Source organism: Oncorhynchus clarkii, chromosome 19 (assembly GCF_045791955.1).
Source record: "Oncorhynchus clarkii lewisi isolate Uvic-CL-2024 chromosome 19, UVic_Ocla_1.0, whole genome shotgun sequence".
NCBI lineage: Eukaryota > Metazoa > Chordata > Actinopteri > Salmoniformes > Salmonidae > Oncorhynchus > Oncorhynchus clarkii.
In genome coordinates this window covers 13,029,748-13,057,287 of record NC_092165.1, presented here as the reverse complement: position 1 = coordinate 13,057,287, position 27,540 = coordinate 13,029,748, and the positions used below count along the sequence as shown (strand labels likewise).

The 27,540-nt window shown below is 45.4% G+C and overlaps 2 protein-coding genes across 4 annotated transcripts in view; one reads left to right on the top strand and one right to left on the bottom strand.

Annotated features, from left to right (window-relative positions):
- Positions 1-44: 44 nt before the first annotated feature.
- On the top strand, positions 45-8,796 carry LOC139374733 (ankyrin repeat and SOCS box protein 5-like). Of its 3 annotated transcripts, XM_071115853.1 has the most exons (8): positions 1,654-1,775; positions 3,177-3,234; positions 5,314-5,393; positions 6,121-6,228; positions 6,401-6,551; positions 6,724-6,858; positions 7,207-7,398; positions 7,716-8,796. In XM_071115853.1, the coding sequence occupies exons 2-8, from the start codon at positions 3,183-3,185 to the stop codon at positions 7,841-7,843; spliced, it is 846 nt and encodes a 281-aa protein (XP_070971954.1). In that variant the 5' UTR covers positions 1,654-1,775; positions 3,177-3,182; the 3' UTR covers positions 7,844-8,796. The 3 variants fall into 3 exon arrangements, with proteins under 3 accessions (XP_070971952.1, XP_070971953.1, XP_070971954.1); XM_071115851.1 differs by lacking the exons at positions 1,654-1,775; positions 3,177-3,234 and adding an exon at positions 45-310; XM_071115852.1 differs by lacking the exon at positions 3,177-3,234 and having other exon boundaries at positions 1,576-1,775.
- A 622-nt stretch (positions 8,797-9,418) lies between these two features.
- Positions 9,419-27,540, bottom strand: part of LOC139374731 (WD repeat-containing protein 17-like) — a 38,934-nt gene continuing 20,812 nt past the window's right edge. The window contains exons 8-28 of the mRNA XM_071115850.1: positions 27,363-27,531; positions 26,601-26,692; positions 26,183-26,352; positions 21,620-21,784; positions 21,049-21,251; positions 20,467-20,616; positions 19,815-19,945; positions 17,767-17,892; positions 17,392-17,547; positions 16,937-17,001; positions 16,651-16,783; positions 16,357-16,448; positions 16,090-16,189; positions 15,617-15,756; positions 15,462-15,482; positions 15,188-15,299; positions 11,749-11,993; positions 11,388-11,489; positions 11,197-11,295; positions 10,818-11,007; positions 9,419-10,340 (exon numbers count right to left, since the gene is read on the bottom strand). Of these exons, the coding sequence (XP_070971951.1) occupies positions 10,221-10,340; positions 10,818-11,007; positions 11,197-11,295; positions 11,388-11,489; positions 11,749-11,993; positions 15,188-15,299; positions 15,462-15,482; positions 15,617-15,756; positions 16,090-16,189; positions 16,357-16,448; positions 16,651-16,783; positions 16,937-17,001; positions 17,392-17,547; positions 17,767-17,892; positions 19,815-19,945; positions 20,467-20,616; positions 21,049-21,251; positions 21,620-21,784; positions 26,183-26,352; positions 26,601-26,692; positions 27,363-27,531 (2,781 nt within the window). The 3' untranslated portion in view covers positions 9,419-10,220. The remainder of the gene's footprint in view (positions 10,341-10,817; positions 11,008-11,196; positions 11,296-11,387; positions 11,490-11,748; positions 11,994-15,187; positions 15,300-15,461; positions 15,483-15,616; positions 15,757-16,089; positions 16,190-16,356; positions 16,449-16,650; positions 16,784-16,936; positions 17,002-17,391; positions 17,548-17,766; positions 17,893-19,814; positions 19,946-20,466; positions 20,617-21,048; positions 21,252-21,619; positions 21,785-26,182; positions 26,353-26,600; positions 26,693-27,362; positions 27,532-27,540) is intronic.

Genomic DNA, 27,540 nt, shown 5'->3' with positions numbered 1-27,540 from the left:
GAGTCAACACAACACAGATAGCCAGGCCCCTCATTTAAATTTCCAAAACATTAGCAGCCAGCCACTGACAGCCAGGCAAGACATAAGCAAGGATAGACAAGAAAGGAAGCAATGACTTCAAATGTGGATAGCCAGTCCTTTGGCACAGTACACTACTCCAATGTCTACCTCTCCATATTCGCTCTGTTTTGCATCAAGCTCTTTGTCAAGATCAGCCTGAATATTCTCACCCACTTCTATGTGGTGAAGGGGAATCGGAAGGAGGCTGCCCGCATTGCAGAAGAGTTTTATGATTTTGGACAAGGGCACAGTAAGTAGCTGTTTCTGTGAAAGGCAACAGACTATTATTCTATAGTAGAGGGTCATACACACACTTTCTACAGTAACGTGTGTGTATTAGGGTATTCCAGCTTTCTAAAAGCTCTGTGTCTGTAACATGCCAGGCCAACTGTATCCAGTCTGCTCAGGAACTACCCAGCCTATCGTTGTGGCCCGGGGACATTAGAAACACTTAGATACATTGTGTATTAAATATACTTTCTTCTTGATGTCTTTCAATGCTCTTTTCTTGCTGAGGTACTGGGGGAAAGCACTGCATTGTAACAACCGCACCTGGGATGAGGGGAAAGACCCAGAACCTTTGGCATCATGACGACACGTTGGGTTGGCATGACAGAAGTCTCTGATTCAATATTTCTTCCGCCCTTAGCGTATTCCACGCACTGCAATCGTCAAGTGATCTGATGGGATGACACAGGGAATGCACATTTTTGAGACTATGTCAAATGAATATTATCAATCCAGAGGTTTGCAGCTGTACGTGTTTGTATAATTGCGCATGCCCCTTGGATGGGGGTCATACCTAGGAGCTGTGCCCTTATTAAAATGCCACACAATTCACAGACAGATTATATCGAAGCTGAGACTTGGCAGTTACAGCCTGTTGTCATACTCCACCTAGGTTACGCACCGCGACTGTCAGCCAGGAATGTTTTGAGCTGAACAGAAGCATGTTAGAGAGAGGTTAGAGAGGCTCTAGCGTTCCATCCCCAAGTACAACTAGTTTAACTAGTCTATTTGATTTGATAACCTGTAGTAGGGATATTCAAATATGGCTCTGGAGAGGCAAAATACTTATTAACTAGTTATTCAAATTCCCTTATTAATCAAAGACTATTTCAGACCAGGGACATCAGGTGTGTAAACCTTCCGATCAATGAATGAACTATCAAAGAATACCTGCATTATGTCCGTCCCTGAATTATTACCTGACAATTATGACCTTATAATGTGATCAATGACGTTATGAACAGCATGTGGGTTTTTCACTTGAATATTGCAAGCAAATGATTGTTACACAAGCAACTAGGCATACTCAAAATAGCAAATACTATACTCAACTCAAAGGTCAAACTTTAGTATTTCAAACCATGCAGAATGAATCCTTAATGAACAGAACGGTTCCTAACCCTGAGACCAGCGGGGGTAAAGGCTGTTCTGGTCCTTCTCTGCCTATTCATGTTATTGTGGTGCTTGTCCTTGGCAGTGAAACGACAACAAGCTGAGCAACCAATCAGAGAGCAGGTTTTAGACTGGATCATGGTGCACAGTGGTGTGGGGACAGATAGCTGATGTAAACATGCCTGAAGTTCCGTCTGCAGAGAGCTCGAGCGAGCAGCAGCCAGAAAACACGTCGAGGAAAAGAACGTTAGAGAACACAGATGATTACACCGCAAAAAAGAAACCACGCTGTTGGGGTATTTTAACTAGCCAAGGTCAGTAGCGTTTTACGCACACACAATTGCGTATTTGCGCACTGGGTGAGAGCGTCTCGGACTGTCACAGTGCAATGTTATTATAGGACTCATGTGCTGTTCGTGTCGAGTTTATTTGAGGTAGAGAGAGGGGTTGACATAGAAATGTTTCGTGAAAAAGGCACCTGTTCTGGAACATTCTCATAGGATCCAGCCTATTTGGGACTGTGTTATAACATGTGAAATTAAGCAAATGAATCAAACAAACGCCTTGGACACATCTGGTCAAATGGGTCCCTAGAGCAGTCGAGTGCTTATCCTACTGATGTGGATACAGATCCATACATCTTACATCATAACACAAATGCTTTTTAAATTTTATTTAACACATACTTTATTAGTATTATTACTAGGCCTATGTGTAGTAGTAGGCCTTAGGGTATGTGTCTATTAAAGTTTAATAATGACTGGCCTACAACAGCTGAAGCTACCATGTACTCTCATGACTCTCACACAAGACAATAAGAGTATGACCTTTGAACTGGACTAAGCAGCAGCTTCAGACAATTAAACCTGATTGTATTTCTTTATCAGCTGTATCCAATCTAAACTGTAGCTGGGTCACATTAGGGTTGTAACTGCTTGATTACTAATTGACTTTGACATCCAAATGTTGTAAATGCAATAGTTTATTTAAGCAGAGTAAATAAACAGAAATACAGATTGCAGATATTATAGCCATTTCTGCTTCCTCCTGTTATTGCTTAGTGTGGCAAAGGGGAGCCTTAAATGAAAGCAAAAGTCACATGTTCAGTGCACTGTTGCAATATTCATGAGAGCTACCATTTTACTCTGCTAGAATAGAGACACCATGTGCTGTTCGAATGAGCATAATGGGCTTCAGCCGCACCAGGCAACCAGCTATAGAGGATCTGGACTGTGGGAAAGGTTGGCTGGGTTCCTGGAGAAAGAAGAGAAAATAGAGAGAGGGGGATTCCAGGTTGCTGTTGTGACTGGAATTAACTACTTACTGTGGCTCTAACATGTGCTTCCTAAGAATAGCTTCCAAACTCTAATTATCTCTGTAACAGTGGTGGTCCTCAGTGGCACCTGTTGTTATGCTATGTATACCTTGAAAGAGTTATTATCCTTTCCCCCCAAAAAAATATCTATCAAAATGAATGTCAATTTGCAACAACAAAAAACAAAGATACAGTATTTTAGTTGTCCTATTCATCATAAAAGATAGTAGCAACAACAGGCCATTTCATTGTACTACATGAGCTTGTCAGGTGATGCAGATGCCCTTCCAAAGATGGCCGGCACAGTCACAGCTCTGCCTGTGTGAATCCATGCAGTGACAAAAAGTCCCTTCAGTACAGTAACAGTACAGTAGGTGACAGGCGCCCTCTTCTCCTACAGGCAGCAATGTCATATACCTATCAATGGCTAGATGTTCCGTGGGGAGACGGAGACATGGGTATGTAGTATTGAATATTGCACTGCATTGCTGTGTGATGTTTATTGTTTTATTTATTTTTTATTTCACCTTTATTTAACCAGGTAGGCTAGTTGAGAGCAAGGTATCACTTGCAACTGCGACCTGGCCAAGATAAAGCAAAGCAGTTCGACACATACAACAACACAGAGTTACACATGGAATTAACAAACATACAATCAATAATACAGTAGAAAAATCTATATACAGCATGTGCAAATGAGGTAGGATAAGAGAGGTAAGACAATAAATAGGCCGTGGTGGCGAAGTAATTACAATATAGCAATTAAACACTGGAATGGTAGAATGTGCAGAAGATGAATGTGCAAGTAGAGATACTGGGGTGCAAAGGACAAGATAAATAAATAAATACAGTATAGGGATGAGGTATATTGGATGGGCTATTTACAGATGAGCTATGTACAGGTGCAGTGATCTGTGAGCTGCTCTGACAGCTGGTGCTTAAAGCTAGTGAGGGAGGTAAGAGTCTCTAGCTTTAGTGATTTTTGCAGTTCGTTCCAGTCCTTGGCAGCAGAGAACTGGAAGGAGAGGCGGCTGAAGGAATAATTGGCTTTGAGGGTGACCAGTGAGATATACCTGCTGGAGCACGTGCTGCGGGTGGGTGCTGCTATGGTGACCAGTGAGCTGAGATAAGGCGGGGGCTTTACCTAGCAGAGAATTGTAGATGACCTGGAGCCAGTGGGTTTGGCGACGAGTATGAAGTGAGGGCCAGCCAACGAGAGTGTACAGGTCGCAATGGTGTGTAGTGTATGAGGCTGTGGTGACAAAACAGATGGCACTGTGGTAGACTGCATCCAGTTTGTTGAGTAGAGTGTTGGAAGCTATTTTGTAAATGACATCGCCGAAGTTGAGGAGCGGTAGGATAGTCAGTTTTACGAGGGTATGTTTGGCAGTATGAGTGAAGGATGTTTTGTTGCGAAATAGGAAGCCGATTCTAGATTTAATTTTGGATTGGAAATGTATAATGTGAGTCTGGAAGAAGAGTTTACAGTCTAACCAGACACCTAGGTATTTGTAGTTGTCCACATATTCTAAGTCAGAGCCGTCCAGAGTAGTGATGCTGGACGGGCGGGCAGGTGCGGGCAGCGATCGGTTGAAGAGCATGCATTTAGTTTTACTTGCATTTAAGAGCAGTTGGAGGCCATGGAAGGAGAGTTGTATGGCATTGAAGCTCATCTGGAGGTTTGTTAACACAGTGTCCAAAGAAGGGCCAGAGGTATACAGAATGGTGTCGTCTGTGTAGAGGTGGATCAAAGAATCACCAGCAGAAAGAGCGACGTCATTGATGTATACAGAGAAGAGAGTCTGCCCGAGAATTGAACCCTGTGGCACCCCCATAGAGACTGCCAGAGGTCCGGACAACAGGCTCCCTCATAAAAGAGACTCATATCTCAATAGGGTTTCACCTGAATAAAGGATTAATAAAATAATTTAAAAAACACCTAAATATTGTTCTCTGACGTGAATGGTAGTGTTGTTGGGTGTGTAGGGAGAGACTGAGCTATGCCTGCCAGATGTACAAGGCTATGCCTGCCAGATGTACAAGGCTATGCCTGCCAGATGTACAAGGCTATGCCTGCCAGATGTACAAGGCTATGCCTGCCGGTTGTACAAGGCTATGCCTGCCAGATGGCCTGCTTGGTTGAGCTACAGTTATATATAGCTCCATCCACACTGTAAGAGAGTGAAAATATATCTAGCGCTCCGTGATATTAGTGACAGCTGTGACAACTGGGTTTCAATTTTCTGAACATATGAACATATGGATAGTGGACTGGTACTACTGGCTTTTGGGAAGTAATTCTAGATTAGGATTACGGTAATGATTGAATAATAAGGATACCGACAGAGAGTGAAGGCTATGATGAATGCTGTCATTGTATCAGACTTGAATGGGAATGTGCTGGTTATATATATATATATATTTGTGGATGTGAACATTAAGAGCTTGTGTGATAGTGAAGGGCTGTCACTGTAAACGTATGACTGTAATGTGTGTTGTTTTGGAGAGGCTCAGTGTTTTGTCTGCCCCTCTCCCAGGGTCATGGGCGGACCGGTCCCCTCTCCACGAGGCAGCGTGTCATGGCCGTCTCCTGGCCCTCAGGACCCTTCTCTCACAGGTGAGTCACACACAGAGGGGCGGGGCACCACATTGCAAAGATTTCTGGTCAATTGTTTATACAGTGTTAAGACAGAGGGACTTTTTTGACACCTTTATATAAAATAAAATGCTGATGCTCTGTCTGTACGTCCCAGATAAGATACATATATGTTTGCCATTTTCCCTCGTAGTCAGATCTCCAAAAGTTTATTTGGGTAGTTCATCTGTAGATGCTCTAAAGACTGTCAGTAAAATTTCAATTATCTATCTACTAACTTTAGCGCTAATCCTAATCTTAACCCTTATCCTAAACCTAAACTCAACCCTAACCCTGACCCTGACCTAACCTTAACCCTCACTCTACACTATCTAGAAACTAAAAAGGCTTCTTGCCGGTTCCCATAGGAGAACCCTTTGAAAAACCCATTTTTGCTTCCAGGTAAAAACCCTTTTGGTTCCAGGTAGAATTTTTTTTTTACACAAAGGATTCTACATGGAACCCTAAAGAGTTCTACCTGGAACCAAAATGATTTATACTATGGAGACAGCCTTAGAACCATTTTGGAACCCTTTTTTCTAAAGAGTGTAACCCGTATTGGAAACCTAACCGTAACCTTAGCAAGCAGCTGCTTCTCAACAGACAGTGTGTTGATAGTATGACCATCTGTAGAGCATTTACACAAAATAACGTGTAGGGAAAGTGAGACCTATATAACGAATGCAAACATTTCTTGTTGTCAACCCAGGGTTACAACGCAAACATCCCTACCATAGACCATGTGACGCCGTTGCATGAGGCTTGCCTGTCAGACCACGCGTCATGCGCCAAGGCGCTCGTTGCAGCTGGTGCCAACGTAAGTCATGACCAAACGGACGCACACACAAACACATAACGCTCCACGTCAGAACGAGACGTCATTATTCGGTGGCAGCAACTCCTCTTTTTACATTCCGATTGACTCGCCTTTGTTGGAACTTTATAACTTAACACATGGTTTTATGACAATGCTCCATCTATCTGATCAGGTAAATGCCACCACCATTGATGGGGTGACGCCACTGTTCAATGCCTGCTCAGCGGGCAGTGCCACCTGTACAGAGGTACTGCTGGAAAACGGTGCCAAGCCCCAGTCAGAGATGTGCCAGCCCTCGCCCATACACGAAGCCTCCAGCAAAGGTACTGCCATCGCAGGATATGTGTGTCATACACATAGCTGTCACTTTACTGTGAGGTTTTGAAGAACTCTGGCTGTAATTTTGGTATGTTTCCCCCCTCTATTCTAAGACGAGAGCACTGAATGCGTTTCTGAATGAGAGTACCCTGGTAACACAGGGCGTATTGTGTGTAGGCAGAATTGCTTGTCTGGAGGCACTGATCACATGGGGAGCAGACGTGGACTATGATATTCCTCACCTGGGAACCCCCCTGTACATCGCCTGCATCTCCTCAGGACTCCAGTGCACACAGAAACTCCTCGATGGAGGTCAGTAACTAACCAGACACTTTGGTCCTAACTTCACATGATCTCTCCCATTGACATCAATGCATTTTTATTTATTTATTTTTTTACGGTTCATCCGTTTGTACTTTTTCCCCTTCTGTATTCAGCATTTAGTAAGGAAAGGTATGTCACGGGACATTGTTTTACCTGACGCAGTACTCACAAACATGGAGCGTGTTCAGTAGGGAGAATCTTTTGAAACTGAGGGAAACGGGAAGGAACTACACAAACGAGTCCCTTCCGATCATAGATTCATGTTTTCTGTTGCAAACCATTTTGGTACAGTGTGACCTATTGAACAAAACCAATGTTGTCTGGTTTGCTCCACAGGGGCCAATGTGCAGAAGGGCAGGTTCCTGGAGAGCCCACTCCATGCAGCAGCTCAGAAGGACTGTACTGAGATCATCAATGTGTTGTTAGAGTTTGGAGCGAACATTAACGCTAAAAACCTAGAGTTGAAGAGACCGGTGGAGTCAGCCCCACCTAACAGCTCAGCAGAGGAGACGTTACTGCTGTATGAAGGTAAGATTATGCTCAGTTCACATGGGAATATCAGCCTGATTCCAGATCAGTTTGTACTGTATAACAAACTCATATGTTTGTTTTCATGCCAAACTTGTGGTCTGATCAGAAACCGATACTGAAGTTTCTTGATACTAATTCTGATCTGGGACCAGGTTAGGAAATATCCCCATTCAGCTGGTGGGAAGAAGTCAGAATCCCTTGTAAAACATTGCTATTTGGATTATAAAAGTGGATGATATTGAGGCTGTCTTGGATTAATCAGATCAGATATATCTCTTGCTCTCTCCCTCTTGTTTCTCTCTCTCTCTCTGCAGCAACACCTCAGTCACTATGTCAACTGTGTCGTCTCAGTGTCAGAGATTATATGGGCCGATCTCGACTACACCTCATCCCTCAGTTACACCTCCCCAACCCTCTCAAACGCTTCCTCCAGTACAGATAGAACACAACGCTCTCTCTCTTTCTGTCCCTTCCCCTCTCTGTTTCTCTCTGTCTTCCTCTTTCTCTATCTTTCTAAATGAGAGAGCATCGTCATAATAGAGGATATTCTTTCTCCCACCCTCTCTTTTTCTCTCTGTTTCTCTCTCCGTCCATCTTTATCATCAAGGGAAGTTTTTTATTACTCACTGAACCTTGTTTCTTTTTAACCCAGAACCTCAAATGCACCGAATCCCTCCCATTGACTGACATCTGTTTCCACTCTTTCTCTGAAGCACCTACGTACAAGGTCATGTAAATATGTATATTCTGTTACATTGACCAAAACAACAACTCTTATGCTAATCAGAGGTACTGTGAATAATATTGCATTTCAATTATTTTCTTATATAATATTAGCCAACTAATATATTAACGTGACCCGTATATGCATAACACACTGAAAAATGTACAGTATTTTGCCAAAACTCATTTCACATACCTCTCACCTGTTTCACTCTAATAAATGAGAATGTTATTCCATGATGTGGTTGTCTTGGAGATTATACTTCTGGCATGTTTCGGCTGTGGTTTAGTTCAGTCGTTTTTTTCTTCTTGTCTACAATACTAGATGGTGCTCTGTAGCAGGACCCATTTTCTCAATCTATTTAGAAGATCCTTCACCTTTTCCATCAATCAAAACTCAAATATATATCCTGCTCACGATACATTGGTATCGTCTTTATGGTACAAAAACTAACATTTTGATATTTTCATGAACACATTTTATAAACTGCAATGGCAGTACAAACAAACTGTACATATGTCAATAAGTAAAACACAATCAATAAATACATATGCAAATAAATGCATTTGAAGATAATTTAAGTAGAGGTGGAAAACTAAATATCAATACATTATTTTAAAAAATGACAACACTTGTATAAATTATCTGAATAAATGTTTGTTTCAAGAAAACCTCTTGTCTTTACATGAATGTACCGACTTACCAATATACTGTATGTTGCAGTGATAAATAGTTTTCTACTTTAAGGCACAACCTTCAGGTATTACATTTTTTTTAAATGATTAATTAGCCTATTTATTCCGGTCTGTGTTTCAAAAGCAAAATGATTCTCAAATATTGCCTTTTTAATCACAGCTTTCTGTTTAACATATAAGCTAGCTAGTCTTAGCAGGTTGTCACCCTGTCCGCCAAATTGTGATGGTAATAATGACTTGCATACAGAAGCTTGTCATCATTATGAAATCACTACAATCTCTGCAGTCAGGTGATGGCTACAAATGATTATGAAGGAGGCAACGCTGACGAGACTCAGAGGCATTCCAAAGCGTCGACCCCACCATAGAATAGGAGTTGTAATCCTATGAATCAAGTGTCGTAACAGCTATTACACTTGCAAGGCCCTAGCCGTGTACAGTACCAACTACCTCCCCTTCTAGCTAGCCACTGTGATCCCTGAAGCAGTGCTGCGCAACTCAGCAGGAACGACAGTCTTATGTACAATACAAGAACCCATTCACAAGTTAATTGACAACATTACATGTCCACATCCTTTTTTTTAGTTTGTTGGTCCAGCAGAAGTCTTATACCTTCACAGTCAAACACAGTACTGCACAGACACCATGCTGCTAAACTGTTTTAATGCGAACGCAATCACGTCCTACATCAATTATTTGACTGATTGATGCTAAGCTAAATAAAAGGCTAACGGGTACGTTTCTCTGTATTTGTTTTGCTTTCGTTCAACTACCCCTGTAAGCCGACATCACCATCCGCTCTGCTCTTGTGCATGTATGTGTGCGGGCTGGTTTCTGTAGCAGACAGAAAGGATGATGCAACATTGCACAACGTTAAACCAACAGCAATACAACACACATATGGTGTTCACCAATCAAATGAGGCTGGTGCTATGACCATGAGCACAATAAGAATCACATGGCTCGTCGACTTGTCTGTCTGTGTAGTGATGTGCATGTGACGGTGTTTCTAAAACCAGACAGCCGTACTAGAATGGTCTCACTCCTACATATAAACACTATCACCCGTTTCAACCATGCGAACCCTCTTTGTCAGTGTCTAAGTACGGCAACACGTTTTCTGTGAGAAGCTGTAACACTGTTGACTGGATGACTTGTGCTGCACACATTGTAAAACCACATAGAAAAAGCACACAGTGGAGAGAACTCATTTTAAGCATCCTTCCTCCCATCTCTCTTCTTTCGTCCTGGAACGTCCATCCCTTCTTCCTTCTTTCTCTCAGGAAGAGCAGGTGTCGGTCCTGACGTCGCCCTTTTACCGTCGTGTGACCTTGGCCTCGGAGGCTGACCAATCAAATGCTATTAGTCCTGTAGCCCATCCTCGTTGGCTAGGCTGGCTCTTAGAAGGGGTTGAGACGGGCACCCGTACCCAGAGGTGAGAAAGGGTTCACTTTGGCCCACATAAGGGCGTCGTTCAATGATATGGCCGATTTACCGTCCTCAAGGAAAAACACAGGGCCCTGAGTGAAGAAAGAAAAAACACAGCACTACTTTTATTCTTCTACCATTGACCTTATCACCATGGCCTGCAAAACAGTTTAAAGGTTGTAACAAAGTCATCTTTCTCCCCTTGACTCACCAGAGGAAGTGACTGAGACACACTTGAAGCAGAAAGGCACTTCAAATCGTCGCTGTGGACACAGCTTGAGCAGCAATTTACTGATTACCACCCACATAGTGATTACCCACCACTAGGGGACTACAAATAGTAACCACTTATGGGTTATATATAGCATGGTCCTCTTTATAAGGGGTTAGAAAGCATGGCGGTTTCGGGTCTGGGTTGCTGCTGAGCCCTTTGTTTCCCTGACCCAGATTAAGCCTAGTCCCTAACCAAATTCTGTGTCCTCCAAACTGTCCCTTTGTGACCAACGTATTTTTCTGAATACACTTTGTTTGATTTATTATTATTAATTGGTTGATTGCTTGAGGCTGACCTGGATCCTGAGTCCGGTAAAGCAGGAGACCTGGACGTCAGAGTGGCTGGGCAGGTTGGAGCCTGTGACATAGTCAGGCCCCTCCAGGCCCCTGAGTGGCTCCTCCTGGAGCCTGTCTAGCAGACGGGCGTGCTCTGCCTTCTGGGCCTCTGACGGAGGGGTGTAGGGAGCCTCATCTGGACCCCTGGAGCTGGGTGGCATGGAGACAGAATCAAATGATTCAGACAGATAAACACTGGTGTGTTTTAATGTCAGACTTTGAACCTCAAACTGTCTTGAGTTTGCTAGTCCAATACTTGGACGTGATGACTAACGTATTTGCCAGGCCAGAGTAGAGTATATCAGAGTCATGGATTGATAAGACAATTCTTCCACTCACTTGATGAGAGACTGCGTGCAGGCCATCCATGCCTCCAGCTCTACAGAGAGTTGCTCTATCTGTAAGGGAACAGACACCTCTCTCCTCTTCATCAACTGACTGGGGAGGAAGGTGAGAGGTCAGAGATAGGGCTTTTAAATTCAACATTGAATTGGTGATGTAGGTTCAACACAGACATTTTTGCGTCTTACCTGGTGTACTCGTAAAGTGCAGGAACAATGCTGGAGTACTGTCTTCTGATGGCCAACAGTGCACCGATGTAGCCAGATAGGATGAGCAGCTCACTTCGAGCTCTATAACACAGAAAGAACATCCAAGGTGAGAGGGCTGAGGACCAATCTACAGCAGCAGACATTCTTATCCAGAGCGACTTACAGGAACAATGAGGGTTAAGTGCCTTGCTCAAGGGCACATTGACAGATGTTTTACCTAGTCGGTTCAGGGATTCGAACCATAAACCTTTCGGTTGCTGGCCCAACACTCTTAAACACTAGGCTACCTGCCTAGACCCAGGTGACGTTGTGTCACACATTCTGATTCCCGTTCACTTACTCAGTGAACTTGGCAAGTATGAGCCGGTCCGTTCTAATGTAACCCAGAAGGTCCAGGATAGGATGGACAGAGTCTACGGTCCAGTCAGAATCACTCAGCTGTTCTTTGACGTGGGCGATGCCAACAAGCAGGGCTGCCTCGGGTTCTGGACTCATTAGATAGTACTTGACAGCGTTGAAGATGTCTCCCTCGCTGACAGCAGACTCAGCTAATCCCTGACACTCCTCCAGACTGGGAAGACCACACTGAAACAACACCACCAATTATTAACATGCATTTTTTTACTTCAATGTTGTTGTTGACATTTTCATGTCATATTGTCGATAGGTCTATTTCTATGTTCTTCTGTTTAAACAATTAGGGCCGGTTTCCTGGACCCATTTTGGACTAAAATGTCACGCCCTGACCATAGTTTACTTTGTATTTTCTATGTTTTGATTGGTCAGGGTGTGATCTGAGTGGGCATTCTATGTTGGATGTCTTGTTTGTCTATTTCTATGTCTGGCCTGATATGGTTCTCAATCAGAGGCAGGTGTTAGTCATTGTCTCTGATTGGGAATCATATTTAGGTAGCCTGGGTTTCACTGTGTGTTGGTGGGTGATTGTTCCTGTCTATGTGTTTTTCACCAGATAGGCTGTTTAGGTTTTCGTTACGTTCGTTACGTTTTGTTTTGTAGTATTGTATTGGAGATTCGTGTTTCGTATTATTAATAAACATGGATCGTAAACCACACGCTGCATTTTGGTCCGACTCTCCTTCTCATCAAGAAAACCGTTACAGAATCACCCACCACAAAGGGACCAAGCAGCGTGTCAACAGGCAGGAACAGCCCAAAGTGGAGTACAGTATGGACTATACTTCTTGGGAGGAGATAGACAGGTGGGCGGTCGACCCAGGGAGAGTGCCGGAGCCCGCCTGGGATTCGATGGAGCAGTGCGCGGAAGGATATAGGAGAATGGAGTTTGCGAAGCAAGCAAGGCGGCGCGGACGGAGGCCCCAGAGTCAGCCCCAAACATTTCTTGGGGGGGGGCTCAGGGAGAGTGTGGCAGAGTCAGGAGCCAGACCTGAGCCAACTCTCCCTGTTTATCGTGAGGAGCCAAGGAGGAGACCAGAACCAGAGCCGGTGTTGGAGGTGAGCGAAACAGAGACTGTGAAGGAGTTAATGGGGAAATTGGAGGAGAGAGAAATGAGGGAGTTGCTGTGTTGGTGTTTTAAACATGGAATTCGCCCGACGGAGCGTGTCGGGGATTTGATGGCACCTGGGTCAGCGCTCCATACTCGTCCTGAGGTGCGTGTTAGTCGGCTGGTGAAGATGGTGCCAGTCTCACGTACCAGGCCTCCTGTGCACCTCCCTAGCCTTGTACGTCCTGTGCCAGCACCGCTCTCAAGATCTCCAGTACGCCTTCACGGTCTAACCCATCCTGTGCCACCTCCACACCCCAGCCCTCCGGTAGCAGCTCCCTGCACCAGGCTTCCCGTGCGTGTCCTCGGCCCAGTACCACCAGTGCCAGCACCACGCATCAGGCCTACAGTGCGCCTCGCCTGTCCAGCGCTGTCGGAGCCCTCCTCCTCTTCAGCGCTGTCGGAGTCTCCCGCCTGTTTAGCGCTGTCAGAGCTTTCCTTCTCTTCAGCGCTGCCGGAGTCTCCCGCCTGTTCAGAACTGCCAGTCTGCATGGAGCTGCCAGTCTGCATGGAGCTGCCAGTCTGCAAGGAGCTGCCAGTCTGCATGGAGCTGCCAGTCTGCAAGGAGCTGCCAGTCTGCAAGGAGCTGCCAGTCTGCAAGGAGCTGCCAGTCTGCAAGGAGCTGCCAGTTTGCAAGGAGCTGCCAGTCTGCAAGGAGCCGCCAGAGCTGCCTGTCTGCAGGATGCCGCCAGAGCTGCCAGTCTGCAAGGAGCCGCCAGAGCTGCCAGTCTGCAAGGAGCCGCCAGAGCTGCCAGTCTGCAAGGAGCCGCCAGAGCTGCCAGTCTGCAAGGAGCCGCCAGAGCTGCCAGTCTGCAAGGAGCCGCCAGAGCTGCCAGTCAGCAAGGAGCAGCCAGGGCCGCCAGTCAGCATGGAGCAGCCAGGGCCGCCAGTCAGCATGGAGCAGCCAGGGCCGCCAGTCAGCATGGAGCAGCCAGAGCAGCCAGTCAGCATGGAGCAGCCAGTCAGCATGGAGCAGCCAGTCAGCATGGAGCAGCCAGAGCAGCCAGTCAGCATGGAGCAGCCAGTCAGCATGGAGCAGCCAGTCAGCATGGAGCAGCCAGAGCTGCCAGTCAGCATGGAGCAGCCAGTCAGCATGGAGCAGCCAGAGCAGCCAGTCAGCATGGAGCAGACAGAGCTGCCAGTCGACCAGACTCTTCCAGATCTGCCAGTCGACCAGACTCTTCCAGATCTGCCAGTCGTCCAGACTCTTCCAGATCTGCCAGTCGACCAGACTCTTCCAGATCTGCCAGTCGACCAGACTCTTCCAGATCTGCCAGTCGTCCAGACTCTCTCAGATCTGCCAGTCGTCCAGATTCTCCCAGATCTGCCAGTCGACCAGATTCTCCCAGATCCGCCAGTCGACCAGATTCTCCCAGATCCGCCAGTCGACCAGATTCTCCCAGATCCGCCAGTCGACCAGATTCTCCCAGATCCGCCAGTCGACCAGATTCTCCCAGATCCGCCAGTCGACCAGATTCTCCCAGATCTGCTAGTCGACCAGGATCTGCTGAAACCGCCAGCCAGCCAGGTTCTGGTAGTTTCTACTACCTGCCTGGGCTTCCTCTCAGTGCTGAGCTTCCTCTCAGTGCTGAGCTACCTATCTGTCCCGAGTTACCTCTGTCCCGAGCTGTCCCTCTGTCCCATGTTATCATTGTGGTGGGTAACCTATTTAGGGACGTTTAGGAGGGGGATTAAAACTGTCATGGAGTGGGGTCTACGTCCAGCGCCAGAGCCGCCACCGCGGACAGATGCCCACCCAGACCCTCCCCTATAGGTTCAGGTTTTGCGGCCGGAGTCCGCACCTTGGGGGGGGGTACTGTCACGCCCTGACCATAGTTTACTTTGTATTTTCTATGTTTTGATTGGTCAGGGTGTGATCTGAGTGGGCATTCTATGTTGGATGTCTTGTTTGTCTATTTCTATGTCTGGCCTGATATGGTTCTCAATCAGAGGCAGGTGTTAGTCATTGTCTCTGATTGGGAATCATATTTAGGTAGCCTGGGTTTCACTGTGTGTTGGTGGGTGATTGTTCCTGTCTATGTGTTTTTCACCAGATAGGCTGTTTAGGTTTTCGTTACGTTCGTTACGTTTTGTTTTGTAGTATTGTATTGGAGATTCGTGTTTCGTATTATTAATAAACATGGATCGTAAACCACACGCTGCATTTTGGTCCGACTCTCCTTCGTATGAAGACGAAACTCGTTACATAAAAAGGATGCTCAATGGGGAGTATTCCCGCTGAATTTCAGCACCAACTTTTTCATGGATTTGGTCTATCTCCGAGGAGCTCCCAGGGTAGAAGGCACACAGCTTGGCCAGCAGGACCTCATTGTCTGGGATCATCTGGAGAAGGTCAGCTGCCAGGTCCCTGGGAAGGAGAAGGGTGGTGACATCAGTCTAGTTGTTGGATTGCAGAGGACACATCCACACATCCCTTTGAAAACCTAAACAGTCTTTATGAATCCAGAATAAAGTCAAATCCATTCTCGCAGTAAACATAGGGTTATGATACATGAAACATGTGTAATACCTGCTTCCAACTGATGGAAAGCTACGAGAGAAATGAGAGAATGGAGATGATAAACAAATGCACTTTACATATTCACAATCATATGGAGAATATATATATAACCTAGCCTGTCATGTTCATTAGCCCTCTCATGGAGAGTTGTAATTGGCTCTTACCAGGTGGGTGCGGTCATGTACTTCCTGGCTAGTAGCTCCAGGACGTAGTGAGTGGCCTGATTGGCTGATTCTCCCAACACCAGCCCTACACACACAGCCAGCTCCAGCTCATTACCCCGGATCAGACTGGCCATGGCTAGCTGTGGGGAACACACAACAACATGATAGGTTATGCATCTACTAAATATGCACATTTATGTTCACATTCATAGGCATTAGTGCTCTGTAGGTTTTTTCTCCAGCCCTACACGTAAATACCTGATTCAGCCAATCAAGGGTCAGAGGCTGCTGATTAGTAGAACCGGGTGTATTGGGAGTATGGTTGGAACAAAACCCTGCAGGAGGGTAGCTCATGCCTAGCTTTAGGTTTCAGGTGCACAACTAGCATGCGCAACATTGAATGTTATGTGTGTATTACAAGAGATCATACATACGTAACCTTTGACGCCATCATGCCCTGTCTGTGTGTTTACCTCAGTGTTGTCCACAGCCAGGTGACAGCAGGCCGCCAGCACAGCACGGCCATCTTGGAAATACCACTCCGCTAGCTCCTTACATGCACAGTGCAGTAGCCTGGAACAACAGAGATTACACTTCACCCTCACAAGCCTGGGGTCACGAGGGGATATTCAGTTGCCCAGTATGGATGCAATGCACCATGGACAGGATGGTGATTACGTATGCTGTGGAACACACCATCATTAGGCAAAATGGTGTATTTTTATGTGAAAAGGACACACCCATTATATGCCTGTATGTCGTCGCTGTCTGTATTGGTTGTATGGTTGATTACGGCGGTCTGAGGCACGTGGATGTTGCCTTCACAAGCTCCCTGTACAAGAACAAAGGTATGACGTACGACAGCAATAAGGCTGAATGAACCTTCATCAATCCAGATAAGCCAATTAACATGGTGGTATGTTGTTCTCTCCTTTAGAGAACAGGGGTTCCGATTGGAACCAATACATGTTTTATATTATGTTACTTTGTTTTCTAATTATACAATTAATCAAAGAATGTCAATGTCGACATACCTGAGCCACTAGCAGTGCCTCGTTCAGTTGACCCCTGGCAGTAAAGAAGCTGACCAGCTTCCTCACATCTCCCGTGGCGATGCAGTACGGGATGACATCATGGTTTTCTTCCTGCATCAGCTGGTCGGCTCTTCTACGAGGGCACATGCATTGAGCAAGGAAGTCAACAACCCCTGTTGTCGTTCTAATTGTAAGCCGCTCTGGATGAGAGCGTCTGCTAAATGGCTCAAATGTACACGTAACCATAAACATGCCTCTTGAATTGACAAACTAACTCAAAACATACCGTTGCATGAGTTTCTTCCAATACTTTATGGATACACCAGGGGCAACTGACAATGCCTTGTCCCACTTTCAAATACAGAAAACATGGCAGACATCATCATTATGTACAGCAATTAATGCTGTGATTGTTAATTTGACACCCTTTATTGAGGGACATACTGTAATGTCGTATGACTCCATGTATTCTTCCTAATACACCCATAGTTGTTCTACACACAGAAAAAAGATGCTATCTAGTACCAAAAATGGTTCTGCAGCTGTCCCCATAGGAGAACCCTTTGGGTAACCCCTTTTGGTTCCAGGTAAAACCCTTCTACACGGAACCCAAAAGAGTTCTACCAGGAATCAAAAAGGGTTCTACCTCGAAGCAAAAAGGGTTCTACCTATGGGGACAGCCGCAGAACCCTTTTTCCCCTAAGAGTGTAGCCTAGGGCCTATAACAAATAGGTCCATTACCTCTCCCAGTTCCACCATGAGTTCACAGTATCTCTGGATCTGCCCCAGTCTTAGATGGATCTCTGCTGCGTCTCTCAGTCTCTCCTCTTTACTGGGAGCCCCGATCCCCCCGCCGAACTTAGACATCTTCACTATGGTCAATTCCTGGGCCTCAGACTACAGAACAGACACATTGAAATGTGTACTGTAAGTGAATAGTCGTGAAACGTTTGATGTTCTTTTGAAAAACGAACCCCTTAGAAATATGACTCATACGCTTGGTCCAAAATCACTCCATCCCCCTTTCCTTCTGCCCTAACCCTTGGATGTTTGCAGATCTGAAGGGACTGGACCATGTGTGAGATGAGACAGTCAGTCAGTCAGTGGTCGACTTACGGTTTTGAAGCGGACCAAGTGTTTCATGTGCATGATGCCCTTGCCGTAGCTCTGGGGAAGCAGACTGTCGTCCTGCCCATTGATCACTGACACCAGGTCCCACAGGTTATGACTGCCCCCTGGTGGCTGGAGGAAAGAACACAGAACAAGTATTCATAAGCACTTCATAAGAGTAGGTAGTATGTACAGTACATAATACATGGGGATTCCAGTACATACAGTGCCTTGCGAAAGTATTCGGCCCCCTTGAACTTTGCGACCTTTTGCTACATTTCAGGCTTCAAACATAAAGATATAAAACTGTATTTTTTTTGTGAAGAATCAACAACAAGTGGGACACAATCATGAAGTGGAACGACATTTATTGGATATTTCAAACTTTTTTAACAAATCAAAAACTGAAAAATTGGGCGTGCAAATTTATTCAGCCCCCTTAAGTTAATACTTTGTAGCGCCACCTTTTGCTGCGATTACAGCTGTAAGTCGCTTGGGGTATGTCTCGATCAGTTTTGCACATCGAGAGACTGACATTTTTTCCCATTCCTCCTTGCAAAACAGCTCGAGCTCAGTGAGGTTGGATGGAGAGCATTTGTGAACAGCAGTTTTCAGTTCTTTCCACAGATTCTCGATTGGATTCAGGTCTGGACTTTGACTTGGCCATTCTAACACCTGGATATGTTTATTTTTGAACCATTCCATTGTAGATTTTGCTTTATGTTTTGGATCATTGTCTTGTTGGAAGACAAATCTCCGTCCCAGGCTCAGGTCTTTTGCAGACTCCATCAGGTTTTCTTCCAGAATGGTCCTGTATTTGGCTCCATCCATCTTCCCATCAATTTTAACCATCTTCCCTGTCCCTGCTGAAGAAAAGCAGGCCCAAACCATGATGCTGCCACCACCATGTTTGACAGTGGGGATGGTGTGTTCAGCTGTGTTGCTTTTACGCCAAACATAACGTTTTGCATTGTTGCCAAAAAGTTACATTTTGGTTTCATCTGACCAGAGCACCTTCTTCCACATGTTTGGTGTGTCTCCCGGGTGGCTTGTGGCAAACTTTAAACAACACTTTTTATGGATATCTTTAAGAAATGGCTTTCTTCTTGCCACTCTTCCATAAAGGCCAGATTTGTGCAATATACGACTGATTGTTGTCCTATGGACAGAGTCTCCCACCTCAGCTGTAGATCTCTGCAGTTCATCCAGAGTGATCATGGGCCTCTTGGCTGCATCTCTGATCAGTCTTCTCCTTGTATGAGCTGAACGTTTAGAGGGACGGCCAGGTCTTGGTAGATTTGCAGTGATCATATACTCCTTCCATTTCAATATTATCGCTTGCACAGTGCTCCTTGGGATGTTTAAAGCTTGGGAAATCTTTTTGTATCCAAATCCGACTTTAAACTTCTTCACAACAGTATCTCGGACCTGCCTGGTGTGGTCCTTGTTCTTCATGATGCTCTCTGCGCTTTTAACGGACCTCTGAGACTATCACAGTGCAGGTGCATTTATACGGAGACTTGATTACACACAGGTGGATTGTATTTATCATCATTAGTCATTTAGGTCAACATTGGATCATTCAGAGATCCTCACTGAACTTCTGGAGAGAGTTTGCTGCACTGAAAGTAAAGGGGCTGAATAATTTTGCACGCCCAATTTTTCAGTTTTTGATTTGTTAAAAAAGTTTGAAATATCCAATAAATGTCGTTCCACTTCATGATTGTGTCCCACTTGTTGTTGATTCTTCACAAAAAAATACAGTTTTATATCTTTATGTTTGAAGCCTGAAATGTGGCAAAAGGTCGCAAAGTTCAAGGGGGCCGAATACTTTCGCAAGGCACTGTATATACTACCAAATAGGAGTACTAACTTGAAGGGTTATCTATAGGTTATTTGATACCTGATGATATAAAATTATACCAAGAAAGAAACTACTATACTTCAATCAAACCAAATTAAAACCATGTGTCTGGACTACAGGAATGGAATAACTAAATGACTGTAAATAAAGTGCTATTCATTTAAGGAAAATTGCGAGAAAATATACTCACAGAGAAACATTCAGAGAACCACCTGAGTTTCTTCACCCGTACTTCACTGGAGAGTTTATCCAGCTCCTGCTTGATGTCTCTGGACACCTTCCCACAGAGCAGAGGGGTAGCACCAGGTACCATGGCCCTATCTGGAGGAGAGGAGGGGATATAGTACTCTACCATACAGACACACACAGGTTCAGAATGATGTCAGATCAGATTAATTGTTCTTGTGAGGCTATGTCCGGTTTGGACTGATAAATATTTGCGGTATCACTCTCTCACAGTGGAGACAGAGTTATGAGCAATCAACATATTGATGTCATGAGTAATCAACACGTCTATAACAATATAGTCATAGTGACTGATGGGAGAGGGATAAAGAGTGTTTACTGATGAATCCCTAATCCTGGAGTGTATACAGATAGAAATGCAGCACATAGAACTAACACGATTCCTTATTCTACATGGCCAGTGATGTAGAGGTAAAAAAAAAAAAACGCTAACCGCAGGTCGCGGTGAGTAAAGTTACGCTCCCTATGTTTTCAATGCATTTTTTCAGCGAAAGGTGGGTAAACGCTGGCACAAAATAAGGGTGTTTACGTGCCTTACCCTCCACTGTACATGTTCTACACAACACATTTCTTCAGTATTGGACCATTTAACTGACCCGTGTTGCCGATGATGTCGTCCCAGCTGTGGTCAGCCAGGACGTTGACCAGGAGTGGAGCGATGAGCGGAGTGAGGGACCACAACCTGACCGTAGAGTCCCGGGAACATGAGGCCATGGTGAACGGACGGCTGGGGTGGCAAGTCAGGCCTGGAGGAATCAGATCAGGTTGCAGCATTACAGACACAGTGTCAGTGTAGAAACAGTACCATATATTTCATTTCACACTCATTGGCCTCTATAAAGCATAGCAGGTTTCCCCAACTGGTGGTCCACAGATTATTTATTTGGCCCCCAAAGTTTCTGAACAACCCCCCCCCCCCTCTTGTTGGACATAAAAGGCTGTGAAAACACCAGCAAATCAGCTCCAAGTGATTTGAATTTTGACTCCCACGCATAATAGAGAGAGATATGTGATTGTATGCAAACGCAAGCAAGGTTTGAGATGATAATGTCTTAGTCAAATATGATATGTTTGGGCTTCTGGTGGTCAGTTTGCAGTCTAGAAATGATCCTGGGCCCATGGCTGAGTCTATTTGATGAAGGCTGCAGTGTGGTGTTCCTGATTCATTACGGAGGTACCATAAACATCAGCGCCGTGGTCGTAGCAGGTGTCCAGGCAGGTTCCGTCCCTGGTGTCCCAGACTTTAATGGTGTAGTCCCAGCTGCCGCTGGTCAGCAGGTAGGGCACCTCCGTGTTCCACATCAGGCCTCGGACCGGAGCCTTGTGACCACTCAGCACGTTGATACAGGCATCCTGGGTATAATCCCAGATACGCACAGTCCTGGAGATTGGGGAGGGGAGGGAGGGAGGGAGAGAGAGAGAGAAAGGGAGCGAGAGACAGAAAGAGAGAGAGAGAGAGAAAGGGAGCGAGAGACAGAAATAGAGAGAGAGAGAGAGAGACAGAGAGAGGTTATATGCGGACTCCCATATACATAATAGAGTGACTACTCAAACCAATGGCATCTGTATTGATAATGGTGGCATATCAAATAACTACCATGTGTATCTGTGTATCAGTACAAAGTGTTTACCATGCATTATTCAGGTACTGTTACACATTGGTGGATGTGATAAATCACCCTAATGCAATGTGCTGTGAGACTCAGTGAAAGAACATATATGAATAATGTATTAATGTGCTGCGTGTACCCGTCATCTGAGCCACTGCAGAGAATACCCTCTCGGAGAGGAGACCAGCGCACATGGAACACCTTGGCCAGGTGACCCGTGAACACCTTGAGTGGCTGGTCAGAACTGGTGGCCAGGTAGTACACGCGCACGTTTTTATCCTCACAGCCCGTGGCTATCATGTCTCTGGGAATGGAGAGAGAGAGCGAGAGAGAGAGAGAGAGAGAGAGAGTATAGGTAACTAACTACAGTGCCTTGCGAAAGTATTCGGCCCCCTTGAACTTTGCGACCTTTTGCCACATTTCAGGCTTCAAACATAAAGATATAAAACTGTATTTTTTGTGAAGAATCAACAACAAGTGGGACACAATCATGAAGTGGAACAACATTTATTGGATATTTCAAACTTTTTTAACAAATCAAAAACTGAAAAATTGGGCGTGCAAAATTATTCAGCCCCTTTACTTTCAGTGCAGCAAACTCTCTCCAGAAGTTCAGTGAGGATCTCTGAATGATCCAATGTTGACCTAAATGACTAATGATGATAAATACAATCCACCTGTGTGTAATCAAGTCTCCGTATAAATGCACCTGCACTGTGATAGTCTCAGAGGTCCGTTAAAAGCGCAGAGAGCATCACGAAGAACAAGGAACACACCAGGCAGGTCCGAGATACTGTTGTGAAGAAGTTTAAAGCCGGATTTGGATACAAAAAGATTTCCCAAGCTAAATCAAATCAAATCAAATCAAATTTTATTTGTCACATACACATGGTTAGCAGATGTTAATGCGAGTGTAGCGAAATGCTTGTGCTTCTAGTTCCGACAATGCAGTAATAACAAGTAATCTAACTAACAATTCCAAAACTACTGTCTTGTACACAGTGTAAGGGGATAAAGAATATGTACATAAGGATATATGAATGAGTGATGGTACAGAGCAGCATAGGCAAGATACAGTAGATGGTATCGGGTACAGTATGTACAAATGAGATGAGTATGTAAACAAAGTGGCATAGTATAGTATAAAGTGGCTAGTGATACATGTATTACATAAGGATACCATCGATGATATAGAGTACAGTATATACGTATGCATATGAGATGAATAATGTAGGGTAAGTAACATTTATATAAGGTAGCATTGTTTAAAGTGGCTAGTGATATATTTACATCATTTCCCATCAATTCCCATTATTAAAGTGGCTGGAGTTGAGTCAGTGTCAGTGTGTTGGCAGCAGCCACTCAGTGTTAGTGGTGGCTGTTTAACAGTCTGATGGCCTTGAGATAGAAGCTGTTTTTCAGTCTCTCGGTCCCGGCTTTGATGCACCTGTACTGACCTCGCCTTCTGGATGATAGCGGGGTGAACAGGCAGTGGCTCGGGTGGTTGATGTCCTTGATGATCTTTATGGCCTTCCTGTGACATCGGGTGGTGTAGGTGTCCTGGAGGGCAGGTAGTTTGCCCCCGGTGATGCGTTGTGCAGACCTCACTACCCTCTGGAGAGCCTTATGGTTGAGGGCGGTGCAGTTGCCATACCAGGCGGTGATACAGCCCGCCAGGATGCTCTCGATTGTGCATCTGTAGAAGTTTGTGAGTGCTTTTGGTGACAAGCCGAATTTCTTCAGCCTCCTGAGGTTGAAGAGGCGCTGCTGCGCCTTCTTCACGATGCTGTCTGTGTGAGTGGACCAATTCAGTTTGTCTGTGATGTGTATGCCGAGGAACTTAAAACTTGCTACCCTCTCCACTACTGTTCCATCGATGTGGATAGGGGGGTGTTCCCTCTGCTGTTTCCTGAAGTCCACAATCATCTCCTTAGTTTTGTTGACGTTGAGTGTGAGGTTGTTTTCCTGACACCACACTCCGAGGGCCCTCACCTCCTCCCTGTAGGCCGTCTCATCGTTGTTGGTAATCAAGCCTACCACTGTTGTGTCGTCCGCAAACTTGATGATTGAGTTGGAGGCGTGCGTGGCCACGCAGTCGTGGGTGAACAGGGAGTACAGGAGAGGGCTCAGAACGCAACCTTGTGGGGCCCCAGTGTTGAGGATCAGCGGGGAGGAGATGTTGTTGCCTACCCTCACCACCTGGGGGCGGCCCGTCAGGAAGTCCAGTACCCAGTTGCACAGGGCGGGGTCGAGACCCAGGGTCTCGAGCTTGATGACGAGCTTGGAGGGTACTATGGTGTTGAATGCCGAGCTGTAGTCGATGAACAGCATTCTCACATAGGTATTCCTCTTGTCCAGATGGGTTAGGGCAGTGTGCAGTGTGGTTGAGATTGCATCGTCTGTGGACCTATTTGGGCGGTAAGCAAATTGGAGTGGGTCTAGGGTGTCAGGTAGGGTGGAGGTGATATGGTCCTTGACTAGTCTCTCAAAGCACTTCATGATGACGGATGTGAGTGCTACGGGGCGGTAGTCATTTAGCTCAGTTACCTTAGCTTTCTTGGGAACAGGAACAATGGTGGCCCTCTTGAAGCATGTGGGAACAGCAGACTGGTATAGGGATTGATTGAATATGTCCGTAAACACACCGGCCAGCTGGTCTGCGCATGCTCTGAGGGCGCGGCTGGGGATGCCACCTGGGCCTGCAGCCTTGCGAGGGTTAACACGTTTAAATGTCTTACTCACCTCGGCTGCAGTGAAGGAGAGACCGCATGTTTTCATTGCAGGCCGTGTCAGTGGCACTGTATTGTCCTCAAAGCGGGCAAAAAAGTTATTTAGTCTGCCTGGGAGCAAGACATCCTGGTCCGTGACTGGGCTGGGTTTCTTCCTGTAGTCCGTGATTGACTGTAGACCCTGCCACATGCCTCTTGTGTCTGAGCCGTTGAATTGAGATTCTACTTTGTCTCTGTACTGGCGCTTAGCTTGTTTGATAGCCTTGCGGAGGGAATAGCTGCACTGTTTGTATTCGGTCATGTTACCAGACACCTTGCCCTGATTAAAAGCAGTGGTTCGCGCTTTCAGTTTCACACGAATGCTGCCATCAATCCACGGTTTCTGGTTAGGGAATGTTTTAATCGTTGCTATGGGAACGACATCTTCAACGCACGTTCTAATGAACTCGCACACCGAATCAGCGTATTCGTCAATGTTGTTATCTGACGCAATACGAAACATCTCCCAGTCCACGTGATGGAAGCAGTCTTGGAGTGTGGAGTCAGCTTGGTCGGACCAGCGTTGGACAGACCTCAGCGTGGGAGCCTCTTGTTTTAGTTTCTGTCTGTAGGCAGGGATCAACAAAATGGAGTCGTGGTCAGCTTTTCCGAAAGGGGGGCGGGGCAGGGCCTTATATGCGTCGCGGAAGTTAGAGTAACAATGGTCCAAGGTCTTTCCTCCCCTGGTTGCGCAATCGATATGCTGATAAAATTTGGGGAGTCTTGTTTAGCTTTAAACATCCCAAGGAGCACTGTGCAAGCGATAATATTGAAATGGAAGGAGTATATGATCACTGCAAATCTACCAAGACCTGGCCGTCCCTCTAAACGTTCAGCTCATACAAGGAGAAGACTGATCAGAGATGCAGCCAAGAGGCCCATGATCACTCTGGATGAACTGCAGAGATCTACAGCTGAGGTGGGAGACTCTGTCCATAGGACAACAATCAGTCGTATATTGCACAAATCTGGCCTTTATGGAAGAGTGGCAAGAAGAAAGCCATTTCTTAAAGATATCCATAAAAAGTGTTGTTTAAAGTTTGCCACAAGCCACCCGGGAGACACACCAAACATGTGGAAGAAGGTGCTCTGGTCAGATGAAACCAAAATTGAACTTTTTGGCAACAATGCAAAACGTTATGTTTGGCGTAAAAGCAACACAGCTGAACACACCATCCCCACTGTCAAACATGGTGGTGGCAGCATCATGGTTTGGGCCTGCTTTTCTTCAGCAGGGACAGGGAAGATGGTTAAAATTGATGGGAAGATGGATGGAGCCAAATACAGGACCATTCTGGAAGAAAACCTGATGGAGTCTGCAAAAGACCTGAGACTGGGACGGAGATTTGTCTTCCAACAAGACAATGATCCAAAACATAAAGCAAAATCTACAATGGAATGGTTCAAAAATAAACATATCCAGGTGTTAGAATGGCCAAGTCAAAGTCCAGACCTGAATCCAATCGAGAATCTGTGGAAAGAACTGAAAACTGCTGTTCACAAATGCTCTCCATCCAACCTCACTGAGCTCGAGCTGTTTTGCAAGGAGGAATGGGAAAAAATGTCAGTCTCTCGATGTGCAAAACTGATCGAGACATACCCCAAGCGACTTACAGCTGTAATCGCAGCAAAAGGTGGCGCTACAAAGTATTAACTTAAGGGGGCTGAATAATTTGCACGCCCAATTTTTCAGTTTTTGATTTGTTCAAAAAGTTTGAAATATCCAATAAATGTCGTTCCACTTCATGATTGTGTCCCACTTGTTGTTGATTCTTCACAAAAAAAATACAGTTTTATATCTTTATGTTTGAAGCCTGAAATGTGGCAAAAGGTCGCAAAGTTCAAGGGGGCCGAATACTTTCGCAAGGCACTGTACATCTTCCAGTATACCTGTTATACAATATGAAAGGTGAACTACACAAGTGGACTCTTACTTGTTATTCTGGCTCCAGTCACAACCAAACACAGCAGCAGGGTGCTTGTACTTGTGTAAGACCCTGCCGTCGATGGTCCTAATGATGCAAAAGCCGTCGCCACTACATGTGGCTATTCTCTTAGAGTCCTTATGGCTCCATGCGATACAGAAGATACCATGATTCCCATGCTGTTGAGTACACAAGGGAACAAAAACGTTTGTGACATAAAAAAATATTTTTCGATAAACTAAAGAAATGATTAATAAATCACTCTATTCTCCTTTTCACACTATCAGGCCGACCCGAACAAACTGCTGGATACTGGATGCGTAACCAGGCTAGCTCAGTACAGCTTGGTTTGGTTTAACTCGGTTCGGCTCAGTAGTGTGAAAAGCCCTTATGACTGATATGTTTTTGGTCGGGGTTGTTGACGCACCTCATTGAATCGTGTGATCATCTTGCCTTTCTTCACATCCCAGATGAATGCACCGTTCCGGGACGTGGCTCCGGCTATGCAGTTCAGGTCTCCTTTCGAAGAACACACACGAAGATAACAAGAGACATATTTACGGCTTCCAAATGAACGAACGCAAGAAAGCGCAACATATTTCATAGCTTGGTTTGAATCGTTACATTTTTTAAAATTTAATTTAATTTATATTCAGTAAATCATTACTAACGGGAAAGAACTCAAGGTAACACTTTACATGAAAATATATACTTAAGGCGTTCATAAAACATCTATTCATCACCAGCAGAGCCGTTTTCAAAATAAAAGTCAATATGACGAATTATGGTATATAAAGGGTGTTTCGAATTAGAGCATGGGAAGGTTCGGAGTATGAGCGTATATCAAAGTATGCGAGATGGGACATGGGGGCACTTCTCGGATGAAAGAAGGTTCAGTGAATGGGGAGGTGCAGCGTGAGGTAATACAGTGGGGGAGGTGCAGCGTGAGGTAATACAGTAGGGGGAGGTGCAGCGTGAGGTAATACAGTGGGGGAGGTGCAGGGTGAGGTAATACAGTAGGGGGAGTGCTTCTCAAATGTCATGTTTTATGAGTTCTCCACACTCTCGTCCTCACAAGAACGTCCTCGGAGAATGCACTCGGAGCACGACAACGTGGAACACGGTAGAAAACATATTGAGAAACACCCAAAGTATTATGGTCTGCGTGTGTTCTCTCCCCGTGTCTTACCAGGAGCCCAGGACAGGGAGTAGACCACACCCTCGTTGCCGGGAGACGTATTAACCGCCGTGAGGGTGTTGATGTCCCACACCTTAATGGTCCCGTCAAACGAGGCTGTCGCCAACAGGTTGGGGTCGTCTGGCTTGAATTTACAGTCAAATATGGTCTCAACGTGACCCTGAGAACA

Coding starts and splice junctions, on each gene's coding strand:
- LOC139374733 (XM_071115851.1), top strand. CDS start 112: ATGACTTCAAATGTGGATAGCCAGTCCTTTGGCACAGTACACTACTCC. Junction 6,229..6,400: donor TCGTTGCAGCTGGTGCCAAC/GTAAGTCATGAC, acceptor CTATCTGATCAG/GTAAATGCCACCACCATTGA. Junction 6,859..7,206: donor ACAGAAACTCCTCGATGGAG/GTCAGTAACTAA, acceptor TTTGCTCCACAG/GGGCCAATGTGCAGAAGGGC.